Source organism: Gorilla gorilla, chromosome 4 (assembly GCF_029281585.2).
Source record: "Gorilla gorilla gorilla isolate KB3781 chromosome 4, NHGRI_mGorGor1-v2.1_pri, whole genome shotgun sequence".
Classification (NCBI taxonomy): Eukaryota; Metazoa; Chordata; class Mammalia; order Primates; family Hominidae; genus Gorilla; species Gorilla gorilla.
In genome coordinates this window covers 35,227,585-35,254,889 of record NC_073228.2, presented here as the reverse complement: position 1 = coordinate 35,254,889, position 27,305 = coordinate 35,227,585, and the positions used below count along the sequence as shown (strand labels likewise).

At 44.4% G+C, this 27,305-nt stretch overlaps 1 protein-coding gene across 3 annotated transcripts in view; it reads right to left on the bottom strand.

The window, feature by feature from the left end:
* The window catches only part of C4H17orf67 (chromosome 4 C17orf67 homolog), a 41,978-nt gene that overhangs the window by 14,529 nt on the left and 144 nt on the right, over positions 1 to 27,305 (bottom strand). The window contains exons 1-4 of one of the 3 annotated variants that reach the window (XM_055386806.2): positions 19,538 to 27,092; positions 19,197 to 19,311; positions 10,221 to 10,475; positions 9,336 to 9,436 (exon numbers count right to left, since the gene is read on the bottom strand). In XM_055386806.2, the coding sequence (XP_055242781.1) occupies positions 9,336 to 9,436; positions 10,221 to 10,275 (156 nt within the window). In that variant the 5' untranslated portion in view covers positions 10,276 to 10,475; positions 19,197 to 19,311; positions 19,538 to 27,092. Of the gene's footprint in view, positions 1 to 9,335; positions 9,437 to 10,220; positions 27,093 to 27,305 lie in introns of those variants that run through there. The other 2 variants (XM_063706248.1, XM_055386808.2) reach the window with 2 other exon arrangements.

The following is a 27,305-nucleotide window of genomic DNA, read 5'->3' as shown; positions in this document are numbered from 1 at the left end:
AAAAGTACTTTATGCACAAAAATGTTCTGAGTGTTGTTTATAACAGAAAGAGGATAATTCATGGTTACAAATAGATTATAATAATATGAGGACATGCGTATGTTAATATTAAGGGAAAAAACAGGAGAGAAAATTGTAGATACTTTTTTTAAATATATACAAAGACTAAAAAGAAATACATTTTTTAAATGCCTGTCTCTGGGGAGAAGGGACAGGACTACAGTTGATTTTCCTTTTTTTTTTTTTTTTTTTTTTTGAGACAGAGTCTTGCTCTGTCATCCAGGCTGGAGTGCAGTGGTGTGATCTTGGCTCACTGCAAGCTCTGCCTCCCAGGTTCACACCATTCTCCTGCCTCAGCCTCCCAAGTAGCTGGGACTACAGGTACCCACCACCACACCTGGCTAATTTTTTGTATTTTTAATAGAGATGGGGTTTCACTATGTTAGCCAGGATGGTCTTGATCTCCTGACCTCGTGATCCGGCCGCCTCAGCCTCCCAAAGTGCTGGGATTGCAGGCATGAGCCACCGCACCCGGCCTACAGTTGATTTTCTTTTATTCTTTTGACTCTTTCTTGGTTTCCAATTTTTCAATAGTACATGTGAAAGGTTTAAATATTTTTAATTATACAAGTAATTACTCTAGTATACAATTCAAACATCAAATCACCACCTTTAATCCTAGTCTCCTAAATGAGATGATACAGTTAAACGTCAACTAATTACCTCTCTAGATCTTCTTTTAGAAATTTACATGCATATCCATGTACCTATATAAATACTGCATATAGTATTGTTTTGGGTGTGAGTCCTAGGAAGGCAGAATTTTACTCTGTTACCCAGGTTGGAGTGCAGCAATCATAGCTCACTTCAGCCTTGAATTCCTGGGCTCAATCGATCTCCCACCTCAGCCTCTCCTGAGTAGCTGGAACTACAGGTGCATGCCACCCCACCTGACCAGGACTGTGAATTTTATTCAGAGTAAGACAGGAAGTCATTGGCAGGTTTTGAGCAGGAGAGGGTCAGGATCTTTTTTATACTTTAAGAAATGACTCTGACTGCTCCGTTGACAGCAAGACAGGAAGTAATCTCTTAATTAAGAGATTATTGCTTAGTCCACTCTACAGATAATTGCGGTGGAGGTGGCAGTGGAGGGTGAGAAGTAGTCAGGTTCTGGATTTGGAGGTGGTCCCCTTAGCCCAATGTGGAACGCTAAGGCAGCAGCCATTATGAGGGTAAAACAGTGAATTTTGTTTGGGGCTGTTAGATCTGAAATGCTTGTTAAATATTCCAGTACAAACAGTGGTGTGGAGTAGACAGTCATGTAAATGACAGGGAAGAGGTCAGGCTGGAGATAGAAGTGTGTGCCATCAGCAGGGAGGTGAGCTTTAAAGCCACATGGAGGGCAGAGCCCTGGGACCTCCTGACATTTAAACAGCTGTCAGAGGCCAAGAATCCAGTAAAGGAAACCTAGCAGCGGGAGCCACCAAGTGGAATGAGAAGCCTGGGCGAGGCATGCTGGGAAAGTGGAAACCAAGTGAGCAGAGTGCCCAGAAGGAAGGAAGAGAGACCAATTGTGTCAAAACAAAACTAACATATACTGGTTCCCAGTCCCAGGATGCCAGGAGCAGAGATGGACCACCTTTGCAGTTCTCCAAGACAGCACTTCTTGACTTGAAGGTGAACAGGGATCACCTGGGGGTTAGGGAGGCACAGATTTGCCTTCGGGAAGTATGGAGAGGAGCCTGGGTCTGCATGTCTGACGGGATCCCAGGTAAGGCCCGTGCAGCCCAGCTGGGGATCATATGTTGAATAGCAAGAGTTTAGACCACAATCCTGAAAATCAACATAAGCACATTCATCACTAAGGAAACCTTCAAGGAAAGCTCAGAATATTTTTCCACCTTCTTCCCTCTAAACACAAACCTATCCCTTCTTTTCGCACAGCCTTATCTTCATTAATTTCTCCCCAAACAGATGTTTTTTCTCTGTCAGGATCTTGAGCCTTCATTATACCATGAGCTCTCTAACATGGTGGGGCCACTTTGTCTAAAGTAGAAAGTCAAGAGGATCGCTTGAGCCCAGGAGGCCCAGACGCCAGTGAGCCATGATCGCACCACTGCACTCCAGCCTGGGCAACACAGTGAGACCCTGTCTCAAAAATAAATAAATAAATAATAAATAAATAAATAGTAGAAAGTCAATTCAGCTGAAACCTACATGCCTCTGAAAGGGATGTCTCCAAGCAAATTAGTTCCAGCCTTCGGAGAGGGTTCATCCCATTCCTATGAAGTCTAGAACCCTACTCTCCAAAATCTCTGAGAATGTGGGGTCAAGTTTATTCTGAATATTCTCATAACCAATTTCTCTACCCCTGCAACTTCCACATTCTAGCCATTCCCTTGCTCTCTTGTCAGCCCCCACCACCCCATACAACACATCCCTGCCATCCACCATTCCCTCAAGGAACTACTAACACAAAGTTTCTGTATGTAGCGGACTTGTCCTAAGGTTTGGGGGTAGCAGTGGGTAATAACAGCACAGAGCAGAAAGCAACTTTAAACTCAGTGTCCAGAGTTACCATAAAATAAATGTATCAGTTATTCCTGCTGCTGGGAATTTCAGTGGGTTGCCCTCCTTGGGTTCTACCTTCCCACCTTTCTCTTCATATGCTACCTCCATACGCTGCCTCCATACACTCAAAATCCCTCCTTCTCTCTTACCCAGAGCCATCTGTCTCCCTCTGATCTCCCTCTCCATCCCCTCTGGGCCTTGCCTTCCTTCATCTAGGGTCCCCGCGAGATGTCCGTGCTCCTCTGGGTTGAATACTGGCCCTCCCTACAGTACAGGGTTACCCAGCAATTTTCTCAAAAGCACTTTGTCCTTCCCACCACCAAGTCAGAAAAGAACAGCTTGTTGCAGTGAATCAGCAGGATCTATGTCAAACAGTCTAGCCCTTTGTGTGCACGGGCACAGCTTGTCTCAACCTGTTTTCAAAAAGCCTATAAATCCACAGAAGCCAACCTCTGCCAATATTTAAGCCAAGTGTTAAGTTTATAAACATGGCTCAGTAGATCTTCATGAGGAGAGACTTCTGCAAATCTTCATACTTGTTTTCATTTTGAATTCTTAACACCTCCCCTAAAGCACCATTTGTTTACCCTCATCAATGGCCTCTTCCCTCTCTGAAAGTGTTTTCTTTTGCACAGTCCCTTAACATGGAGAAGCAAAATAAAATAACCTGACCAGTCATCTCTTGGTGATTTAGAGTGTGGAGGGGTGTATGTGAGGGTACGTGGCTCTGTTCTCAAGGACACATGCATTCTCCAGTGATCACCAACTCTACTCATTTGCCCAAGTCCACTTGTTTGTCTCCTGAGTACCATGGCAAGAAGGTGCAATAGCGCATCCAAAACGTCACTTCGTATTTCCCAGGTATGACAGCATCTAAAGGCAAGCATTTAAGAGGCTGTGTCCTGAACCTCTAAAGGGCCCCTGGAAACAAGATCTAATCACATCATCCCCCTGCTTGAAATCCCTGCACAGCTCCCTACTGTGTACAGAAACCCAACTCTGCTGTGGCATCCAAGTACCTTCCAACCCAGCCTCACAACAACCTGGCGATGCCATCTGCCATCATTCCACAATACCCAGGTCCGCAAGTCAAGCCGAAAGTAGAAGAGGGGGCTGGAACTCAGACCTTCTGAAAAAATACTCAGTAAGGCCTTTTCAAAACACACACACACACAAACCCTCACACACCCCTCACACATACACCCTCACATACACCCCTCACACACACCCTCACACATACACAGCCTCACACACACCCCTCACACACACCCCTCACACACAACCCTCACGCACACACCCGCCACACGCACACTTCACACACAGACCCCTCACAGACTGCTCACACACAGACCCTCACACACACCTATTACACACATTCACACACTCCTCACACATACACCCTCACATACCCCTCTACACACACTCACACACCCCTCACACACACACCCCTCACACACACCCCTCACACACACACCCCTCACACACACCCCTCACACACACACACCCCTCACACACACACCCCTCACACACACCCCTCACACATACACCCTCACACACCCCCCTCACACACACACCCCTCACACACACCCCTCACACACACACCCCTCACACACACCACTCACACATACACCCTCACACACACCCCTCACACACACACAACTCACACACAGACCCCTCACACACCCCTCACACATCCCTTACACATACACCTTCACACACTCACCCCTTACACATACACCCTCACACACACCTGCACCTTCACACACCTCTCACACACACCCCTTACACACACCCTTACACACACCCTCACACACCCCTCACACATACTCCTCACACATACTCCTCACTCACCTCACACACAATCCTTGCAGAGACCCTTCACACACACACCCCAGACATCCCTCATACACCCTCACACATGCATCTCTCACACACACCCCTCACACCCCTCACACTACTGACACACACCCTCACACACCCCTCACTCTTCTGACACACACCCTCACACACCCCTCACACTTCTGACACACACCCTCACACTCCTTGCACAGACCCCTCACGCACACCCCTCACACACCCCACCTCACACGCACTCCTTGAACACACCCTTCACACACACACTCTCACACACACCGTCACACCCCTCACATACATCCTCACACACATGCATCGCTCTCCCACACTCCTCATGCACCCTCACACACCTTCACATACTCCTCACACACATACCCCTCATACCATTCTCACATTCGAATACACACACCCTCACACACACACCCCTCACACATCCCTCACACACACAAACCCCTCACACACACCCCTCACACACACACCCTCACACATACCCTCATACACATTCACACACACATACACACATACACAATACTGGCAGCCAAATTCACAGCATGGTGCATCCATCCCACCCTCTTCCCAAGCAAAGGGACATCTGTGTGCAGTTGTTCTTGTCCTACACTCAGAAACAGGGAGGGTGAGGAGGTCTTGGCAAAAGGCAAAGAGCCAGAAGGGCTGGCTCCCAGGAGGCAAAGGCCTTAGCCTCTGAACTCCCTCCTTCCCAGGCTATGAAGATGTGGGCCCGTATGGCAGCTCTAATACCAGCCTCTGACCTCCCCTGGCCAGAGGTCCAGCCTTATCGGCTCCTCACCACCCAAGGACAAACCTGAGGCCACTGCCTCTTATGCTCCAACTGGGAGTGCAGGGCCAGGATCATTTTGACAGTCACAGTTAAATGCAGTAAATTACCTCTTTTTACATGCCACTGACTGGCATTATTAATTTTGCTTTCAGTAAATCCATAAAAGAAGAAGTCAACAAGGAGACCCAAGAGGCGTGAGTGGGTCAAATAGTAAGTTGAGGATGTGGAGTACTCCCAGCCGCAGGGCCAGCATGAGGTGAGGAGGCCTGTGGTTTCTAGGGATACCCCTCCAGGGGCCTCAGAATAAACTGCCTGACTCCTCGCTTGGGTTGGTATCCTGCTGCCTCTGGCTCTTCTGTCACATTGCAGACTGGCACCAGGAAACCTGTGTCAGCCCCAAGGTTCTATCCAGAGCCCTACAATATGAGACCTGGAATTAGACATTCTGGAATCTAGGCCAGATTCCAGCCAAACTCTGCATTTTATAGATGAAAAAACTAGGCTTCCAAAAGAGGAAGTGACTTACCCAAAGTCCACAACTAGTTAGCAGCAGAATATGGACTGGAAATGCACTGGGTGGAATATTCTTCCTGCCTCATCCCTACCCCCTGCACTGCCTGAGAACTCCTGGTCATCCTTCAAGCCACAGCTGGGTGGGCACCTCCTCTGGGAAGCCTTCCCAGCCTCCCCTTTCCTTCCAGTTGGAGCTCGAGACTCTCTTCTTGCAGAGCCGCAGTCCATTGTACCAGATAACCTCGTTAGTGAGCCCAAATCAGGCTGGGGCTCGAGACTCTCTTCTTGCAGAGCCGCAGTCCATTGTACCAGATAGCCTCGTTAGTGAGCCCAAATCAGGCTGGGACACTCTGGCTCCACCTCCACACAATGGGCACCTTGAGTAAGGAACAATGTCTGGTTTATCTTTCATCCTCAGTCCCTGGTGCTTAGTAGGGCACAGTCAATATAAAATCTAATTAAGTGTACATCTTGATCAGCACGCACCACTTGACCCTCTCACTCTCTCTTTTTGTCTAAACAAAGATACTCTCCATACCACCCAGTTCAACATTTAACAGCTTTCTAAATCCTTTTATGTTCCCAACTAGACCACAGGAGCTGGTACACACGTGGCTGATTTCTCCCAGATGGCCTAGCCCAGTGGTTCTCAGCCTCAGCTGCAGGTTGGCATCACTGGGGCTTTGGCCCCATCCCCCATACCCAGGTCCCACCCCAGGCCACCCCTCTGGGAGTGGGACCCAGGCATCAGAATTTAAATTCCCCAGGTGGTTCCAGAATGTAACCAAAGTTAAGAAACACATTTCTAGAAAAAATACGATACCAGAAACTATTTGTTAATGCAACCAATTCTGTGTGTGTTCAAGTGAGTGCAATTATAGAGAGAGACAGAGAGAGACACACACAGCATGACAGAGAGTAAACAAGAAAAAGTTGACTTGGCAGTGTGTAGACTGGGTTCCTCTCCTTTGGCACTATTGACATTTTGGGCCAGATAATTCCGGGTGGTGGAGGCTGCCCTGTGCCCTGTGTAGGGTGTTTAGCAGCATCCCTGGTCTGTACCCACTGGGTGCCAAAAGCAATGCCCCACACAGGTGTAACAACCAAAAATGTCTTCAGATATTGTCAAATGTCCCTGGGGATGAGGGGGCATAATCACCTATGGATGAGAACTACTGGTGTAGACTAGCCACCCAATAATTGACTGCATGTTTGTTTCACATTTCAATTGTAAAACGTATGACCACTTTTCCAAACTGGACTGAATGCCTGAGGATTCTGGACATTGGATGAAGTGTCTCTGAGAGGGACATGGAGGATGGGATGGTGGCTCAGCAATAGGTTCTGAGGCAAGAAGGAGTTACATGGAAACTAATCAGGTAGGTTGAGGCAGTTAAGAGGAGCAGGTGGTGGTCAAGCCTATAAAAGATGAGCAAAACAAACCAGAAAAAGCCAGATATTCAGTAAAATTGCAAAGTTGGAAGCAAGCAGAGGGCTGTCAAGGATTAAGGGAGGTGATGACCACAAGTGGGAAAAAGCAAACAGAGGAGAAGCTTTCAGAAGTTTTTGAGCAGGGGAAGGACCACACAAAACAGGGTTTTAGGGCCAGAGTCTAGCCTGGCAACAACAGTTGCAACAACGGGCTGCAGCAATTCAAACCCACCTGTTCACCCACATCTACAATGCCTCAGTTAGGACAAAGACTGTTATTCCACAGACAGAGTTCAAAAGAGCCAGGTGCAGATGCTGGCACAGAAAATGTCAGGGGGCAGATGTGGTAGTCATTAGAGCTGCCTCTCGAGCACCTTGAGCAGGAGCCACTGCTTTGAGGACTCTTCAACCAGCTCCCCCAGCCCCTGCCAGGTCCCTGAGGAAGAGCTGCAGAATGGCCGCTCCAGGCATCATGCCAAAAGCACAGGGGGCCAGCCAGAGCCCCCACCCCCAACCCGCCGGCCGCCAACAGGATCCCTCCCTCCAGGCATCCTCCTCCCCATCACAGTTGTGCACATGCTGCCCCTCCTTCACCCCAGCCCCTCCTATGCCTCCCCGCCTTGCTCTGCCACCCCCACTCTCTTGGCTTCTCTATCTCTCTGCATTCCTTCTCAGCCCTTTCAGGGTTCCTCTTCCCCTGCCCACCTCTGAGTGTTGGTGATCCCAGACTTCAATCATGGGCCCCTTCTCTCATTGTCTCAAACTCTCTAACACCCAGATCTGTACTCCCCCACTTGAAAAATCCTTCAGTTGTTCTCTACTAGATACAAGATAAAACCCAAGATACCTCTTATTCTACAAAAAAAAAAAAAAAAATTGAAAGCCACATCTGTCCCTAAGAGCCTGAAGTCATCTGTTCTTAAATCATACTGCATAGCAGCCATTTGCTTACTTCTGTCTCCACCACAGACTTTGAGCAGAACCTACAGCCCCAGCACCTAGCAGGTACCAGGTACTTAATACTCAGAGGAGTACTTACCATTTGCTGAGCACTTTCTAAGTGCTTTCTTAAGAAGTACTTTGTTTTATCATCATAAAATAATTATTTTACATTATTATTTATAATAATAATATTATAGTAATATCAGCAATAGTATTTATTATCCCCATTTTATAGATGAGAGTACTGAGCTGCAGAAATGTGAAGAAACTTCCCCAAACTTACCCAGTTAGTAAACAGGGAGATTCAAACCCAGTCTGACCCCAAAGTCAGCACTCTTCATCACTGTGCAATACTATATCTTAATAAGAGCCTTTAAATGAAATAATCTAATTATGCACGAGATTTTGCAGTGAATGAAGGTAAATGCTACTGCAGCTCCTTCTGAGCCTCAACATGGAGATTCAGGGAAAACAGGATAAGCATCGTGCCCAGATGAAGGGGCCAGGATGGGAGACCAGCCTGACAGACACGGCTTCCCAGACATTCTAACTTTGCTGGGTCACTGCTACTTCCTTTCACTGGGTGGGGCTAAAATGCCACCAAAGTCAGTATCATTTTAGCAACAGGAGGAACCAAGCCAGGCCTGAATTGGGTCCGGGGCCAGCATAGCAGGGTCTAGTAACATCTACTCACAGAGGGAGCCTGGTTCAGAAAGACTAGGCAGGTGGATATCATGACCCCACAGGACAGAAGTAAGGCCAGAGACCAAAATCAGAGGGATGAGATCGGAGCAGAACCCCTCAGGCAGCTGGGGCAGAGATTCTCCCTGCCTGGACAGACCATCATTGACCAAGGATGCTGGTCCAGCCTGCTCCAGGGCCCAAGGGAAGAGGCAGGAGATGGGGTTAGCGTTGGCTAAAGGGAACAGCTCCCCAGCAAGCAGGACAGGGGTGACATTCAGCAGCCCTCTCCAGATTCTGGAACTCCCACCATTGGCCTCATTATTTTCTATTTTAAGTTACCCTGTTCATAACAGGTGAGTCGGGCTGGCACCTCCAAAGGAGAAAATGCATAGGTAAAAGATTGAGATTGCAGCTATCTTCTACCTGAAACTCTAACCGAACCCCTAACTAGCAGCCCATGCTGGGACCAACACCTAGTTTCATAGTGAATGGCATTCAAATGATCACATTTTCTTTAAAACTGCCAGAGCCGAGTACTCACCCGCATTGGCTCGTCGGGGAATCCGGGTTTGCTTGGTCTATCCTGTCGCCGAGATCTTAGGAGCTGTTTGGCCTGCTTCTCTGTCAAAATCGGGGAGGTCTCTGGAAAAGTCGGGAAGGTGCTTTAAGGACACTCAGGCTCAGGAGTTCATGAGCCACCTCAACAGTCCAAGGCAAAAGATTTGCAAGTTCAATTTTGGTTAAAACATGAAAGTTTTTTCCCGGGGACCTGTCCCAAAGGATGCAGCATTCCAGAGGGCTCAGGAAGGAATTTTGAATTGTTTCTAACATGATTACTCAGAGCAAAAGCTGCACAACCTAAACATATTTACTGATTGCAATGGTCCATCTCTTTGAAAGTGGGTATTAATTTAATGAATCTTCAGTTCACTGGTCTGTGTCTCTTGTTTGCTTTCATGGAAGTTTTTTTTAATCCTCACTACACTAAATCAAGTTTAAAGTCATTACTGGAAGATGCCCAGTGATAATAAGATTATGTTAAACTTGATCATCACAACCCCTCAAAGAAGATAGTATAAAAGTGTTTTGATAATTACTTGCAAATTCTAAAAGATATTATCATAATAAAAATATATCAAATTTTGGTGATCTCATATAAACTCTAAAATAAGCTATTAGAAGCTGAAGATTTATCAGCATGTTTGAGAATTAGTGCTCAAATACATTTAAAGATTTTTAAAAAATATATAACATCTTTAATGATAAAAATTCTGGAAGCCTACTCTTATGGAAAAATAAGAAAAGAAAGAGCATTGAAATATCTATATACACTATATATTATTTAAAATTTAAAAATTAAATATCAAATAGACTATTATTTATCATGTCAGCATAGAAATAGTCTGTTTTTGGAGTCAGTGCCCACCTGAGAAGACAGTCAGTAAGGTAAGAGACAGCACAAGCACAGGCAATGTCTTCATCCTGCCTTTGTTCCTCTGCCTCTTGCTGAGTGAATCCTCCCAGACTGAGTCAGCCAACTTGAAGGAAGCCACGCCAGGCCCTGCGCTTGTTTATGCTTTGACTAACGGGACTTACGGTATGATGCTGAATGTATCCGACTCTGAGCGTTTTAGTAATGACCACTGAAATATTTTCCTCCGAATTCCTGTAAATTTTCATCCTGAGGAAGGAAATTGTTCCTCTGTAATATGACTTTCAGAGCTTGAATCTGAAAAAGCAACATGTGATATTCACTTCATTTAAACAGACAGATAAGCACCAGACAGACGTTTGTGAGTGTTTCTCTGGAGCTTCCATTTATGCTCCTGTTTCATTGAGAATTCATGATCTATTACACATTTGTATCTTTTATGACATTTTTCTAAAGCCCATTCACCAGTCTAATTTGATCTTCCCAATACTCTCAGAGGTAGGCAGGGAAATTAGCAAGGGGCATGATGAGTGGGGAAAAACAATTTTCAGCTGACTTTAGAGACAGAAAAACAGAGTTCAAATCCTAGCTTCAATTTTTTCTAGCAATGTAGCCTTAGGTAAGTGACTTACCCTTTCTGAACTTCAGTTTCCTCCCCTGTCAAAAGGAGATAAGAGCACCTACCTTGTGGGGTGCAATAAAGGATGAGGGGAAAGCTATGACCTTCATGGCGGCTAGTACTATTCATCGTCCACTTCCATTTTACGGTAAGAAAAGTGAGATTCAAAGATGTGAAATCAAGTTCAAGTTCACACATTATGGATGCCAAGGTAGAGCCTATGTCTTCTGTCTTCAAACCTAGATCATGTGCTCTTCCCAGTAAGCCCCATAACCTCAGGGACAACTCCTCATCTTTTACAGGGCCTCACGCAACATGCTGTCATAAGACTGGAACCAGCCATGCTCCAGATTCAAGGGTATTTTTATAAGGACAACAAAAGTTTAAGAAGCTGAAGTCATTTCAAATTCAAATCATCTATAAATATCACATGAAGAAAGTTTCTTGTTTTGTTTTGGTTTGGTTTGGCTTGGTTTGGTTTGGTTTGGTTTTGAGATGGGGGTCTCACTCTGGGTCTCACTTCAGGCTGGCGTGCAGAGGCTCACTGCAGCCTCTAACTCCCAGACTCAAGCGATCCTTCCACCTCAGCCTCCCGAGTAGCTGGGACTACAGGCACGCACCACAACACTCAATTAACTTTTTTATTTTTTTATTTTGTAGAGACAGGGTCTCACTATTTTGACCAGGTTGGTTCCAAACTCCTGGGCTCAAGCGATCCTCCTGCCTCAGCCTCCCAAAGTGCTGGGATTACAGGCATGAGACACTGCTCTCAGCCTAAGAAATTCAATACATGATTAAAATATGTCTGGAAAGCATGTGACATTTATTTGGATAAAATTCTGTATTCAGAGAGATGATCTGATGTTTCTGTGGTCACGTTGCCAGCTCAAAAGAAAACAGTACCCTATGTGTATTTCTCCAAATTTACGCTAATGTGTAACTGATATTAAACCTGAATGTGCTGCCCACACAGTCAGCATAAAGATATTTTGAGCAGATTGTAAACAAGAAAAAAAAGATCATGCAATGTTAGCAAAGTTGTCTCACATGTTCATTTGCTCAAATATATATATATATAAGTAAATTTTTTTTTGAGACAGGGTCTCATTCTGTTGCCCAGGCAGAAGTGCAGTGGTGCAATCACAGCCCACTACAGCCTCAACCTCCTGAGCTCACGATCTCCCATCTCAGCCTCCTGAGTATCTGGGACTACAAGTGTGCATCTCCATGCCCAGCTGATTTTTTTTCTTCTTTGCAGAGATAGGGGCTCATTATGTTAGCCAGGCTGGTCTCAAACTCGCAGGCTCAAGTGATCCTCCTGCTTCAGCCTCCCAAAGTGCTGGAATTACAGGCAAGAAAGAATTACTGCACGTGGCCCATTTGCTCAAAATTCAATATTTGATTTCATGCACTCTGCTGCTATTAACATCCTTCTGTTTTCACATAATTTTCAATAACTAAGGAATTTTAGAGCTTTTTTTTTTTTTTTTGAAACATGGTCTCCCTCTGTCACCTAGGCTGGAGTGCACGAACTTGGCTAAGTACAGCCTCAACCTCCCAGGCTTAAGTGATCTTCCTACCTCAGCCTCACTAGTAGCTGAGACTACACGCATGTGCCACCACGCCCAGCTAATTTTTGTATATTTTTGTAGAGATGGGTTTTGCCATATTGCCCAGGCTGATCTCAAACTCTTGAGCTCAAGCAATTCTCCTACCTTGGCCTCCAAAAATGCTTGAATTACAGATGTGAGCCAACACGTACAGCTAGTAGCATTATTTTAAAAATAAAAGAAAAAAGAAAAATTGTCACGTTAAACAGCTTGAGTTTTGTATGTGTATATTCAAATTTTTCACTCCTTTTACTCTTTGTGGTTGGATAGAACACTATTTTGTTTTATTATGTCAAATAAATATCTTCTGTGGGCCAGAAACAAAATCTATACTTAGCTATAAATTTCTAATGTGTCCAATGTAAATTTACAATAGAAGTATTTTTTGGCCAGACATAGTAGCTCACACCTATAATCTTAACACTTTGGGATTCCAAGGTCAGAGGATCACTTGAGCCCAGGAGTTCAAGCCTGCAGTGAGCAATGATTATGCCACTACACTCAAGTCTGGACAACAGAACAAGACCCTGTCTCCAAAAAAAAATATTTTTTTAAATTTTGCAACTTTTGTCTATATCAGCACTGTCCAATAAAAACATAAAGCCACAGATGCAAACAACATATGTAATTTAAATTTTTTCAGTGGCCACTTTAAGTAAAAAGGTTAAATATTTTAATATTATATTTTAACATGATGAAATATCCAAAATATTATTATTTTAACACATAATCAATATAAACAAGTTGTCAATGAGAGATTTTATACCTTTTTTTGTACTAAACCTTCAAGATCTGGTGTAGATTTTACACTTACACATTTCAAGTGCTCGGTAGCCACATGTGGCTAGTGCTACCATATTAGACAACATGGATCTAGATCCTTCCGTCTCTAATGCCACCACCCAAGTCTAGGCCACTGTTTCCCTCACCCAGCTTCTGGCACCTGGCTCCCAAATGGGATTCTAGTTTCCCTCCCTGTTCACTTCAATCTGTTCTCCAGGCAGCAGCAAAGATGAAATAGAAAGTACCAGTTAGACCTCATCACTTCCATGCATAAGATCTTTCCTCATCTTCCCATGAGAGTCAGAATAAAATTAAAATCCCTACCAAGCACGACAGGACCCTGTGTTTTTTGTGCCTACTGCCCTTTCCAACCTTACTCCAACCACTCCCCTCCTGCTCACTGCCATCTGGCCACACTCACTCACTTTCAGCTTAACGAGCCCACTCCCGCCTCAGGACCTTTGCATGTGCTTTTTCTCCCTCTTTTAATGACTGGATCTGTCTCATCCTTCAGGTTTCAATTTGAAATTTCTCCTACTCAGGAAAGCCTGCCCTTACCAGCCTTCCTAATAAAAAGTTCCCTGCCCCCACCACCACCACTACTCTCCATCTCACAGCACTCACCATAATTTATACGTATTGCATTTATTTGTTTACTTTTTAAAAATCTGTCTCCTTCACTGGTAAGCTTTAAGCAAGCTTGTATTATTTTTATAATTTTTTAAAGCATAAGGCAACCTCTGGTGGACTGAGGTGGTGAGACTGGAGAGAGTCGGAGCCTGTATCACACCCTGGGAGGCTGCTGCAAGTCTCGGGTGGGGAGGGCCGTTCAGGTGTGATACTGGCAGGGCCATCAAATGCCCTTCAGCTTGGCCTCTGGATGTTGTCCTAAAAGAAGCGAGAGGGGGAGGAATATAGAAAGACCGAAAGAGCAAAGTGTCTTATTGTGAGTGTCACTCAGGCGGTGAGAATTCTCTTCTAAACCCCATCCCGGTTCTCAGGAAAAGCCCCAGCGGGGTAACTAGGTGAGTCGGCAAGGCTCCCAGTAGAAGACGCAATTCCCAATAAATCCACAAGGTGGCAGAGCAGAAGGTGGAACCAGGGACAACTAAGATCAGGGGAAAGAGCTCAAGGCCACCAAGGTTAATTATTCAAGAAGTTGCCAGCGATTCCAGAGAATCTACTGGAGGCGGAGAGAGAGGGTGCTGCTGCACCTAAAGCTATTTCCGTACTTTTATTTTAATTGATGTACTACTTGAAGGCATTCATCAGATGTTGTGGCCTAGGAAAGCGGTACAGTAAGTCCTCATAACATTATTGCTGATCAATTCTTGGAAACTGCGACTTTAAGCCAAATGGTCCAGAATGAACCAATTTTACCATAAGCTAATTGATATACACAAGAGGTGAGTTCCTATGGCATATTTCTGGTCACAAAACATCACCAAACTTCTAAATAAGGACCGAAAACATTTCTAATATCAAACGTTGAAGGCTATACATGTATTTAAGAAAGATTAATAAAAACAAGTAAGATAGTTATTAATATTTACCCACTCATTCTAGTTCAGGGCCGTGGTGGCTGGAGCGTGTCCCAGCAGCTCAGGGCACCAGGCAGAAACCAGCCCTGGAGAAGACACCATTCCATCGCAGGGCACACTCTCACACACCCACCCACACGCACTCACGCGGGGACAGTTCAGACGCACCAATGAACATAAGGTGCACAGCTTTGGGATGTGGGAAGAAACCGAAGTACCCAGAGAAAACCCACGCAGACATGGAAAGAACATGCAAACTCCACACAGACAGTGGCCCGGGGCTGGAATCAATTTTTTTTTCATCAACATTGTAATGAAACAACGTTGAAGGAAACAATGTTATTTGAGGACCTGTTGTGTTAACTATTTGATAACATTTAAAAGCCTATAAAGGAATAATGCTACCACCCATATTCACAACACCCAAACACAACTTTTTGTTTGGGTGAGTTTCCCTTTTTTTTTTTTTTTTTTTGTGGAAGGAACTGTCCCATTACACAGATATTTAAGTGTCATTGACAAATGACAAACCCAACATTCTAGAGTTCTAAATGTCACCACACTGAACTATAGAAACTTTAGAGACAAGAGAACTTTGTTTTGTTTTTGTTTTTTGAGAGAGGGTCTCGCTCTGTCGCCCAGGCTGGAGTGCAGTGGCACAAGCATAGCTCACTGCAGCCTCACCCTCCAGGGTTCCAATGATCCTCCTGCCTCAGCTTCTCAAATAGCTGGAACCACAGGCGTGCACTACCATGCCCAGCTAATTATTTTTATTTTTTTTTTTTGGTAGAAACAGGGTCTTGCTATGTTGTCCAGGCTGGTCTTGAACTCCTGGGCTCAAGTAATCCTACCCCCTTGGCCTCCCAAAGGAACATTTTTTTAAGTATAGAAAAATGCCAAATCTGTCCCCATCAAGAGAATTATAATGTGTCGACATTTTTTAGGCCCAGGGTAAATTAAATAAATTCTAACAGTCCTTTCCATATTTGCTTTCATCTTTTTTACCGTCTACCTCACATGTACATTGTAAAGAATTATATATACATTGTAAAAATATGGAATTTATAGTGTAGTTGGTAGACTAGACTACACTATTTTTTAAAATAATGATAGTAACTTTAAAGCAATGATAGTAACTCCATAAGCTGTGTGTGGTGCTTATGGGTCTAGATCCTTCCATCTCTATTGTCACCACCCACATCTAGGCCACTGTTATCTCTCACCCAGCACCAGGCTCCCAGCTGGCATCTCAGCTTCCCTCCCTGTTCCTTCAATCTATTCTCTATGCAGCAATGATGATCTTCATGAAATAGACATAGGAAATATGTTAGACCTCGTCACTTTGCTTCCCTGTAAACATTTATTTACAGGCATACTGTGCAGGCATATGTTAGGTCTGGGCAGATGTGGTAGGTTGAATTATTAGCATCAATTCTTCACTACCACCCCAAATTTATGCTCTCTGCCACATGACTTTGCAGCCCCATGTCTTGACTTTGGACTCAACCAGATGACTTGTTTTGGGCAGTGGGATGGTGGCAGACATGACACTAACAAGGGTGTGAAATGGTTTGTACAGTTAAGTGTGCCCTCTGACATGTCTGTCATTGCTACAAAAAGACCTTCCCCCCGCTGGCTACTGCCCCTTCAAGCTGAGTCTCAGAATTAGCTTACATGCAAAGTAGCTAAGAAAGGAGCCAAGTTTATGCAGATCTGTAGCTTAAAAGAGACCCACTCAACCCAGCCCGGTCTATTTCAGCTGACTTCCAGCTACCACAGCCTGAAGCAGAGCCACATCACCTGCAGATCCCTCAGAATAAATGACAGTTATTTTAAGCCACTAAGACTAGGAGTGGTTTGTTTCATAGCATTACTCTGACAATAGCTAACTGATACAGGGGATTCTAATGGGATGGTTAGTGTGTCCAAATCTGGGTGCTATTGCATCTAAGTTAATAATAGGGTCCTGCCAGAACATTCATTCAAAAGTGACTGAGTGTCTACTGTGTAGGCAGTGTGGTATAATGGTTATGACTGTGGGCAGCAGAGTCATCAACAGACCTGGCCTTGAATGCTGATTCTCAAACTTATTGCCTGTGTTACGTTGGAGCTGAGTGACATTGGGGAAATTTCTTAACTTTCCAAATCACTGTTTTCTCACTTATAAAAAAAAAGAATTATAATAAAATTCACCTCATAAGGTTAATATTTAAAAGAGGTATGTGTAAAGTTCGCGACACATAGTAAAAGTCTACTACTTGGAAATCATTGTTATTATTTCTCCTCCTTCTCTATGCCAAATCTCTTTGCATATGCACCCTATTTTGTAAAAATGTTTTGAATGACTAAAGATAGATTAATCACACGTATTAAGACACACAACTTTATTGTTGAAATATATATATTAGAAAAGAAAATATGGTTCATTTCTAATGTGAGTTGACTTGCCCTGTGTCAACACCGCAGGCCCTGGCTTCCCTTTACACATCCTCAGCACTTCTACAGGCATACACCCCTTCCTGTCTGCAGCAGCAATACAATGGTAAGATGTTTTGGCCTTGGACAGGGGCCTTTCCGGCCTGCTGCATGCCTCCACAAGTGGACTCTAATTTCTACTCTGGGTCCAGGATGTTGGCCTCAACTATGTCTGCCCAGCAGGTGAGGACAGCCAAGGTCAGCATCATGTTCCTGATGGCCAGTGTCAGGCTTCTCTCCAACTTAAACAGGGACAAAGGAGCATTGGCACAGGCAGAATCACGTAAGATGGGTACGAATAAACATACTAGGGGAGTGAACCATGCACAAAATAATTTATGAAACCACTTCTAAGGCTACTGTCATACGACATTTCATTCAGGAAAAGTGCTAGGCCTCTAATTGGAAGAGAAAAGCTCTAGTTCTGGGGAAAAATACTGAACTGTGTCACTTTTCTTGGTGGGATCTCTGTTGGGATGATTAAGCTTCGGAGAGGTTAGGAGACTCTCTAGCACTGCTTCTCAGGCCATTAGGTGCATTAGAATCACCTGAGGTTCAACAGACATCTAGAAAGCCTCTGACATGAAAAGTAAAGACAAAAAAGATAAAAGAAAAAGCAACTTGGGGAAATCAGACACCATGCAATTGGAGAAAATAAATAAATAACATTAATATCCTCTAAGAGACCAAAGTTTTGCTTGTGTGGAACATGAACAAGATGCTGTAAAAAAGGAATGTTCAGAAAACAAATTAACCAAAATACTTCTTAGAAATGAAAAACCATAATAGCAGAAATTTAAAACTCAGTTGAGTCAAGAAAAAAGCTAAGGAAATCTTTTAGGAAAATAGAGCAAAAATGAGGAGGAAAGTTTTAAAAAAACAAGAGAGAAAAACATATTTTTAAAAGACAGGACATTTACCCAAATGAGTTGAAAACTCATGTCCACACAAAAACCTGCACACAGATGTTTATAACAGTTTTATTCATAGCTGGCAAAACTTGGAAGCAACCAAGATGTTCTTCTGGAGGTGAATGGATAAATAAACTGTGGCACATCCAGACAATGGAATATTATTCAGCACTAAAAAAAAATGAGCTATCAGGCCATGAAAAGATATGGAGAAAACTTAAATGCATATTACTCAATGAAAGAAGTCAGTCTAAGGACAGGCTGCCTGTTGAGCCTGATACAAAAGCTTATTTGTACTTTATCTTAATGACTGCTATGATTGGAGTGCCCCTGCCAAAACTCATGTTGAAATTTTATTGCCACTGATGGTGTTGGGAGGTGGGGCCTTTAAGAGGTGATTAAGTCATGGGAACACCACCCTCCTGAATGGATAAGACTGTTATTTGGGGAGTGAGTTTGTTCTCTTGGGAGTAAATTAGTTCTTATAGGAGTGAGTTAGTTCTCCTGAAAGCGGGTTCTTATAAAATTGAGCTTGGCTCACTCTTGTGGTCTCTTTTGCACACACTGGCTTGCCCTTCAGCTTTTTGTTCATGTTATGACACAGAGCAAAAGCCCTCACCAGAGGCTGCCACCATGCCCTTAGACTTCCCAGCCTCCAGAGCTATGAGCCAGATGAACCATTTTCTTTCTAAATTTCCAAGTCTCAGGTATTCTGCTATAGCAACAGAAAACAGATTAAGACAAGAACCAGGAGCTGATGGGCTCCCCATTCTCCCATGTCCCCATTCCCACGCCCCATTGCATGGATTAGCTAAAGATACTCATGTCTCCCTGAGCTGAGCTGCAAAGATAAAAAGCAGCCTCCTTCCTCTTCAGCCATATTTTTGCCGGCTGTTCAAACCACAGCCCTGCTCAGATGCCCTCACTGTGATTAACAATCTTCCCAAGACCTTGCCCACTGACTTCCCCAGGTGGAATCTTCTCAAGGAAACTGAATCCAGACTCTGTCCCAAAGACATTGCTCAACTTACCTCCTGCTGGGAACCTTCACATATCAATGATTTACTGCTATTTCCCAAAAGGGCCAGCTTTGGGCTTTTCAGTCTTTCAAACAAAACTGTATCATTCAGGGATACCCTTAGGGATCTATAAAGAAAAGCAAAGAAATGAAGGCCACAAAAGTTACGATAGTAGTTCCCTCTGATGGGGGAGAAGGTGTATCAAACAAGTGAGCACACAAGAGCTCTCAAATCTTCAATATGTTAACCAGGGTTTCCTATTATTTTTAAAACCGTATATGTGTTTTATAAACTCTTCTGCATGTGTGACACATTTCAAAATATAAACAAAAAAAGTTTGAATAAAGAATTACCTAGGGAACTTGTTAAGAAGTTAGATTCCTAGCTCCACTTCATATTCTGACTTCAGAGACCTGGTCAGGACCACAGAATCTATATTTTAAAATGATGCTGATGCAGGTGATTCAAAATCCACACTCTGCGGTACCCTAAATGGTTGAAGAGCATCACAAACTTTGGCATCAGATAAACCTAAGTTCAAAGCCCCAACTCAGTTGACTCCTGACTGTGTGATATCAAGCAGGTTTTCTTCATCTGTAAAATAAGGATGATAAACTTAACACAGTGCCTAGGACCTACTAACTCATCAACACAGGTTGGCCACAAATATTATTATTACTTTTAGTGAATTAAGAGTGTATCTCCTCAGGTGTGGCAATTTCTATTAACCTGTCCCTACACAGGTAAATTTTCCAGATAAAAATTTACTTAGCAAAGAGAGACTACTATTCTTAAAAGCTTTCCCATAAGCCTTAAACTTTTCAAATTCTTTAACTAAATCTGAGAATCTAAGGAAATAACCCTAAACAAAGGAATTATTTATAATAGCAAAATATTAGAAATAGCTACGACAAAAGTAAGGTTATACACACTGTAAGCTATATTCATAGAATGGAGTATAATGTAGCCATTAAATAGGACTTTTTAATAACATATAAAAGTTATTTTGTAATGCTAAGTAAGAGCCAGATAGACACTATTATCTACCACATCATCCAAAGTATGCATTAAAAAAAAGTAAATCAGTTTCCATAGAAAATAATGGAATAGACCAAAATGTTCAAACACAGGGTGTCTTTGGAGTGAGAGATGGTGATTCTTTTCTTCCTTTTTACTTTTTCAAATACTCTATAATGGGGATTGGGGGAAACCTGTCAGTGAGTGTGTGTGTGTGTGCGCGCGCGCATGTGTGTGACGGAGTCTCGCTCTGTCACCCAGGCTGGAGTGCAGTGGCACAATCTCGGCTCACTGCAACCTCCACCTCCTGAACTCATGTGATTCTCCTGCCTCAGGCTCCCGAGTAGCTGGGATTACAGGCACGCACCACCACACCCAGCTAATTTTTTATTTTTAGTAGAGATGGGTTTTCACCATGTTGGCCAGGCTTGTCTTGAACTCCTGGCGTTAAGGGATCCATCTGCCTTAGTCTCCCAAAGTGCTGGGATTACAGGTGTGAGCCACCATGCCCAGTCTGTCACTTTTTAAAAGTGTATTATTTTGTTATATCTTCAAATCTAAACTAATTTAAGGGTTCTGCATCAGCTAGGATTCATAAAAGACAACGACACTTTCACACACTGTGCAGGCTACTGAAGCAGAAGTTATGCTTTAGAGATCTCATCTAACCTGAGCCCAAGGAGGTGAACTGACAAGCACAAGGGGACACAGATGTCTGAGGTCCAGGTTCTGTTCCCAGGCCTCACAATCCCATCTAACACTCCTCCCACTTCATTACACTGCCCCTGCGTTTTCACAATACAGACTGTTAAATACTTCAGCCTCCAAACTCAAAAGTGTGGTCCTGGAACTAGCAGCAGCACCTTGGAGCTTCTTAGAAATGCAGGTTATCAGGCCTCTTCCCTGAGAAAGGAAATCAGAATCTGCATTTTAACAAGATTCCCAGGGCAAGGTTCTCAGAGAAGTAGCAGAATAAGAGAAAGTCTTTCTTTAATGGTTTAATTTCAGTTGAAGCTGACTTGGTTGACCAAGTTAAAACAGTGATCTCAGTCCCACCATTGGCTGTGTGACATGAAGCATGTTTCTCAACCTCTCTGTGCCTGGGTTTTTTCATCTGTAAAATGGGGATCATAAACCTACATGGTGCATAGCAAGTGCAGAGATGGAAGCAGGGTGCAGTACCTGTAAACAGTGCCTGTAAATAATGCTTCTTGTTGGGTATGTTTTGACAGGCCTGGCGCTCTGCACAAGCTGTGCAATGCTTGGCACATAGTAAGTGCTCAGCCAGTACGTGTTTAATAAATAACCAACAAGAGCATAGGTTATCATTTATCAATTTTTGACTTGAACTGTCCCATTCTTTAGTATATAACATTCTCAAAACTGCCAGTTTTCTGCATCCCAACATTCAAAACTGTGCCAGCTCTCACCAGATGGTGAGAAAGTGCGGAGGCTGAAGGTCATAGATAAGCTTAACTCATACTGTAAATCATTCCTACCAGAATTTTTTTTGAGACAAGTAGATTTTATTTACAAATTTCTCCCTCTAACTGATCATAAAATTAACCAATCCAGGATGCCCACTGCTGATTGAGTACAGGCAGAATGGTGGGGTGTTCTCTGGTGTCTGTTGTGGCTGTGGAATCCATGGTTACTAGGCAGAGCCCTGTGGCAGCACCTTGGAGCTTCTTAGAAATGCAGGTTATCAGGCCTCTTCCCTGAGAAAGGAAATCAGAATCTGCATTTTAACAAGATTCCCAGGGCAAGGTTCTCAGAGAAGTAGCAGAATATCTTTAATGGTTTAATTTCAGTTGAAGCTGACTTGATTGACCAAGTTAAAACAGTGATCTCAGTCCCACTATTGGCTGTGTGGGACTGCAGTGTCATGGAGGGGCTGCCATCCTCTGTGGAGCTGGACCCTGGACTGAACCCTGGGAAGCTGGATGAGGAGATGGTGGGGCTGCCGCCCCATGACCCAAGTCCTCAAGTCACTTTCCACAGCCTCCATGGGAAGACACTGGTGTGTCCACACCTCACGGGCTTAGTGATGGGTCTTAGTTTTATTCAGACTTAGTCAATGTATTAGGAATGGACTCCGTGTAACGTGGGCATGGAGTATTTAACACACCTCAGACTGTGGTTTTTGAACCGCCTCCATTAGCATCATTTAAAAATGTGGATGCTGGGCCAGTCGCAGTGGCTTACACCTGTAATCCCAGCACTTTGGGAGGCCAAGGCGGGCGGATCATGAGATCAGGATTTCGAGATCATCCTGGCCAATATGGTGAAACCCCATCTCTACTAAAAATACAAAAATTAGCTCAGTGTACCCGCACTCCAGCCTGGCGACAGAACAAGACTCAGTCTCAAAAAAAAAAAAAAAAAAAAGCCAGGCACGGCGGCTCACGCTTGTAATCCCAGCACTTTGGGAGGACAGGGTGGGTGGATCATCTGAGGTCGGGAGTTCTAGACCAGCCTGACCAACATGGAGAAATCCCATCTCTGCTAAAAATACAAAATTAGCTGGACGTGGTGGCACACGCGTGTAATCCCAGCTACTCGGGAGGCTGAGGTAGGAGAATCGCTTGAACCCAGGAGACGGAGGTTGTGGTGAGCCGAGATCACACCATTGCACTCCAGCCTGGGCAACAAGAGCAAAACTCTTGTCTCAAAAAAAAAAATGTGGATTCTGTGGTCCTGACCAGGTCTCTGGAATCAGAATATGAAATGGAACTAGGAATCCGCCTTCTTAACAAGTTCCCTAGGTAATTCTTTATTCAAAACTTTTTTGATGTTGTTTATATTTTGAAATCTGTCACACATACAGAAGAGTTTATAAACCATATATACATAGTTTCTAACATAAAAATAAAACAAACACCTGTGTACCCACTACCCAGGTTAACATATTGAAGATTGGGAGCTCTGGTGTGCCCAGTTGTTTGGTACACCTTCTCCCCCATGAGAGGGAACTACTATCCTAACTTTCGTGGCTTTCATTTCCTTAGTCAACCTGTTAGGAATCAACTCCATGTAACATACGAAAAGCGGCTTGCAGAAACACTGGATTCACACATGGAGGAGAAATGCCAACTCACAGGCAAGCACAGTGATGACAAAAAAAAAAAAAAAAAAAAAAAAACACTGCAGAGATTGAGGGATCCTTAGAAGATGTCGGTGTATGAAAAAGTATTTAAACATCCCCAGTTTTGTAGATGCTTATAAGGTGAACAGCACCAACGCAATGCTGATGCAGAAATTCACATCCCAGCGGAGCACAGCTGCTCACACCTGTAATTTCAACACTTTGGGAGGCCGAGGTGGACAGATCACCTGAGTCAGGAGTTCAAGACCAGCCTGGCCAGCAGTGAAACCCGTCTCTACTAACAATACAAAAATTAGCCAGGCATGGTGGCAGGCGCCTGTAATCCCAGCTACTCAGCAGGCTGGAGCAGGAGAATTGCTTGAACCTGGGAGGTGGAGATTGCAGTGAGCTGAGATCGCACCATTACACTCCAGCCTGGGCAACAAGAGCAAAACTCCATTGCAAAAAAATAAAATAAAAAAAAAATCACATCCCTGGTTCAAGAACTCAAAGAAGAGAGGTTTAAAGAAGAAAAGAAAAAAGAAGAGAGATCCAGACTCTCTAAGCAACAAGAAGGGCTGGCAGAGACGTTATCTATGCTGGAGTCCCTGGAAGAGGCCATGGGAGTCACCCCGTCACAAGGAGCTTTCCACACCAGCCAGGCAGCCAAGAGCCAAGCCCTGCTGCTCCCTTCCCCAGGAGGGCTTGGGTCTTAGGGCAGCACTGTTCTCTCCCCTCCACTCAGGCCTCCAGAGCTGCCAGGCCAGGTTCTCCCATGTTGACTCCATCCGAGGGTCCCTGAGGCCAGTGGGTCTAGGGGAGCCCCTTTTTGTGTTGAAGTTTCCACCTTCCCCTTCTGACACTGCAGCCAGCTCCTTCATGGTTGATTCCTCCAAATCTAAAGAATACAGGAGACCCTGGAGCACATCAGCAAAGTCTGGATTCTCTCTCATTAGCAGCAAAAGAAATGCCATACTTTAGAGCCTCATCTTTTGCTCAAACTGAAACATCATCAAACTGCATTTCTCAAGACAATGCTCTGTAAATATTATTTATGTATTAATCTCCTAGGTGAACAATTTCTATTTTATCCTCTACAAAATTATTGCACTTTGAAAACAGATTTTATTTATCAATACTTTCGGTACTCAACTGCAATATTTTTTCTAGGGTTATAGTCCCAACAATTTTAAGTCATAAGTTAAAGCACCATTTTTTGGCTTGAGTATGTATTTGTTGAAAAATTTGGCCGGGCGCGGTGGCTCACACCTGTAATCCCAGCACTTTGGGAGGCTGAGGCAGGCGGATCATGAGGTCAGGAGATCAGGACCATCCTCGCTAACATGGTGAAATCCCGTCTCCACTAAAAACACAAAAAAAATTAGCCGGGCGTGGTGGCGGGCACCTGTAGTCCCAGCTACTCGGGAGGCTGAGGCAAGAGAATGGCGTGAACCTGGGAGGCGGAGCTTGCAGTGAGCCAAGATCGCACCATAGCACTCCAGTCTGGGTGACAGAGCGAGACTCCGTCTCAAAAAAAGAAAAAATTTATGCAGAGGGAGATTTATTTTGGGATAAAGTAAAAGGGAATGTTTAAAGAGAAATTTCTATGATATTTAGATTCAAATAGTGGACATTTTTCAAAAAACAAAATTAATAAATTACATGGAGATGGTTTTATTTCACTACAAGAGTGATGTAGGGAGAGATTTCTAAGAAGAAATCCCCTTGGACAACATTGGGGAACCCCACATCACTTTTCCCCATCTCCTCTCAATTAGCCACCACGCCTGGCTAATTTTTTTTTTGTATTTATACATTTTTATTTCGGTATGTAAGAGAGATACCGGACAAAAGTAACCTGAATTAAACTTTCCATTTAAACTTCCTCTGTGTCTTTATGTTGAGTCAGGCACTGTATTTAGATAACTGTAAATTATTTATCATGTATGAATGGAGGTCACTCACCCTAATAGTTAAACAGACTGGATTTACATAAATGTGGGGCAATCTTGGTAGGGGTGGTCAGCAAGGCCTCTGTCGGGAGGGAGCACCTGGGCAACGAAGACATGGGGAAGAACTTTGTAGGAAAAGGGGGTAGAACTGACAATAGCCCTGAAGGGGGCATGAGTCTGGTGGGCGTGAGGACCATGCAGAGGCCAGAGTGGCCTGAACTCAGTGAACGATGGCCAGAGTGGTAAATGAGTGAAGGGTACCAGGGGTCTGAGAATGGAGGGGTTCTCCCCACAGTAAGAGTTTCATTTCAATATAAAAGTTCAGAGGCAGCCTGCAGGGAACATGGTAAAGCAGGAAGACCAGGTGGGAGGCTGTGACAGTCATTCGAGGGTGAGAATGGTGACAGCTGGACCAGGGGAGTAGTGGAGGGGGGGATGGAGAGATGGGCTCGAGTCCAGGACCTGTGCTGCTGCCAGAGACCGAGAGACTCACTGAGGCCTGCGGGTGCCAGAGAAAAGGGGAGTCAGGATGAGGACAAGGAGTCCACTGTGAGCATCTCCCTGAGGGGTGGTGTCCTTTGCTGGAACAGAGAGGGATGGCAAAGGACGGGCATCTGGATGATAAATTGGAATAAATATTTGGGAGGAGACTTGGGAACAGGACCTTTTGACACTAGAGTAGAAATACCAAGTGCTCAGATGGACATAGGTGGAGAACTTGGAGGAGCAATCACAGCATCAGCAAGGAACGTGGAGGATCATTGGGGCGTGAAGTTACTATTACACAGAAGTCCAAGTCCTGGGCAGATTCCAAGGGGTGAATGAAATGAGCCTGCTAGTGACCAGAACCCTCCTCAGGTCTCCCAGTAGCCACAATACCACAAAAAGCCTCAAGAGTGACCTCCCCAAGTCTGTTCCCATTAGGGGACTTGAGTTGTGCAGAATCCTTATAAGACAGCCTCCACCAAACACGTGTCTATGCAGGTCCACGTGCCATGTACATACGTACGACTGATGAAGATCCCCTCCTTGACCAAGCTCTAGCCAGGCTTCCCTGAGCCCCCTTTTCAACTAGGCCTCCACCTTGGCCTATGAAATCTGCAGACTTCAGCAAAAAGGATCGGGTCCATCCTTCCCCCTATATCAAAACGCTTAAACACACAGTTTCTTTTTCTTTTTTTTTTTTTGAGACGGAGTTTCGCTCTGTCGCCCCGACTGGAATACATTGGTGCGATCTCAGCTCACTGCAACCTCCACCTCCTGGGTTAAGCAATTCTCTGCCTCAAGCCTCCCAAGTAGCTGGGACTACAGGTACTCACCACGACGCCCAGCTAATTTTTTGTATTTTTAGTAGAGACGGGGTTTCACCATCTTGACCAGGCTGATCTTGAATTCCTGACCCCGTGATGCACCTGCCTCGGCCTCCCAAAGTGTTGGGGTTACAAGCGTGAGCCACAGCGCCCGGCCTAAACACATAGTTTTTAACTGCTCAAAGCTGCATCCATAGGATGACCCCAGACCCCCTAAAGTGTCTGCCTGGGAAACCTGCCAAAAGAACTCACTGTTGGCTATTGCCAACACCTTACAAGCAGCCCCTGATGTCCCTTTCTTAAAGAGTTAACAACAACAACAAAAAACTAAACAATTGTGAATCCTTCCTCTGTCTCTCTGGGATGTAACGTCTCCTACACATCAGGAGTATCCTTCTCAAGAACCTGAAAGCCATTCCTCCAACATGCAATCACCAGGAAGCAAAGGGCCTATCTCCCAGTTACTGTGGGAGGATAGGACCCTGACTCCCATAACAGCCATCTAACAGGCACTGTCGCCTAAGCTTACTTACACTGACCCACGCTTCACAAGTTTCACTTTCCTGACTACTGAGTTCCTGCTCATCCCCTTCATACTCCCTCCTCCTCCCTCTTAAACACCCAGTCACTTCTGCACAAAGTTCAGTTCCGTTCACGAGGTACCTTCTTCCCTATTACAATAGTATATTATTAAAATCTGCTTTACCACTTTTACTAGTGTCTAGCTTTATCTTCTACAGTTAATACAAATATACGC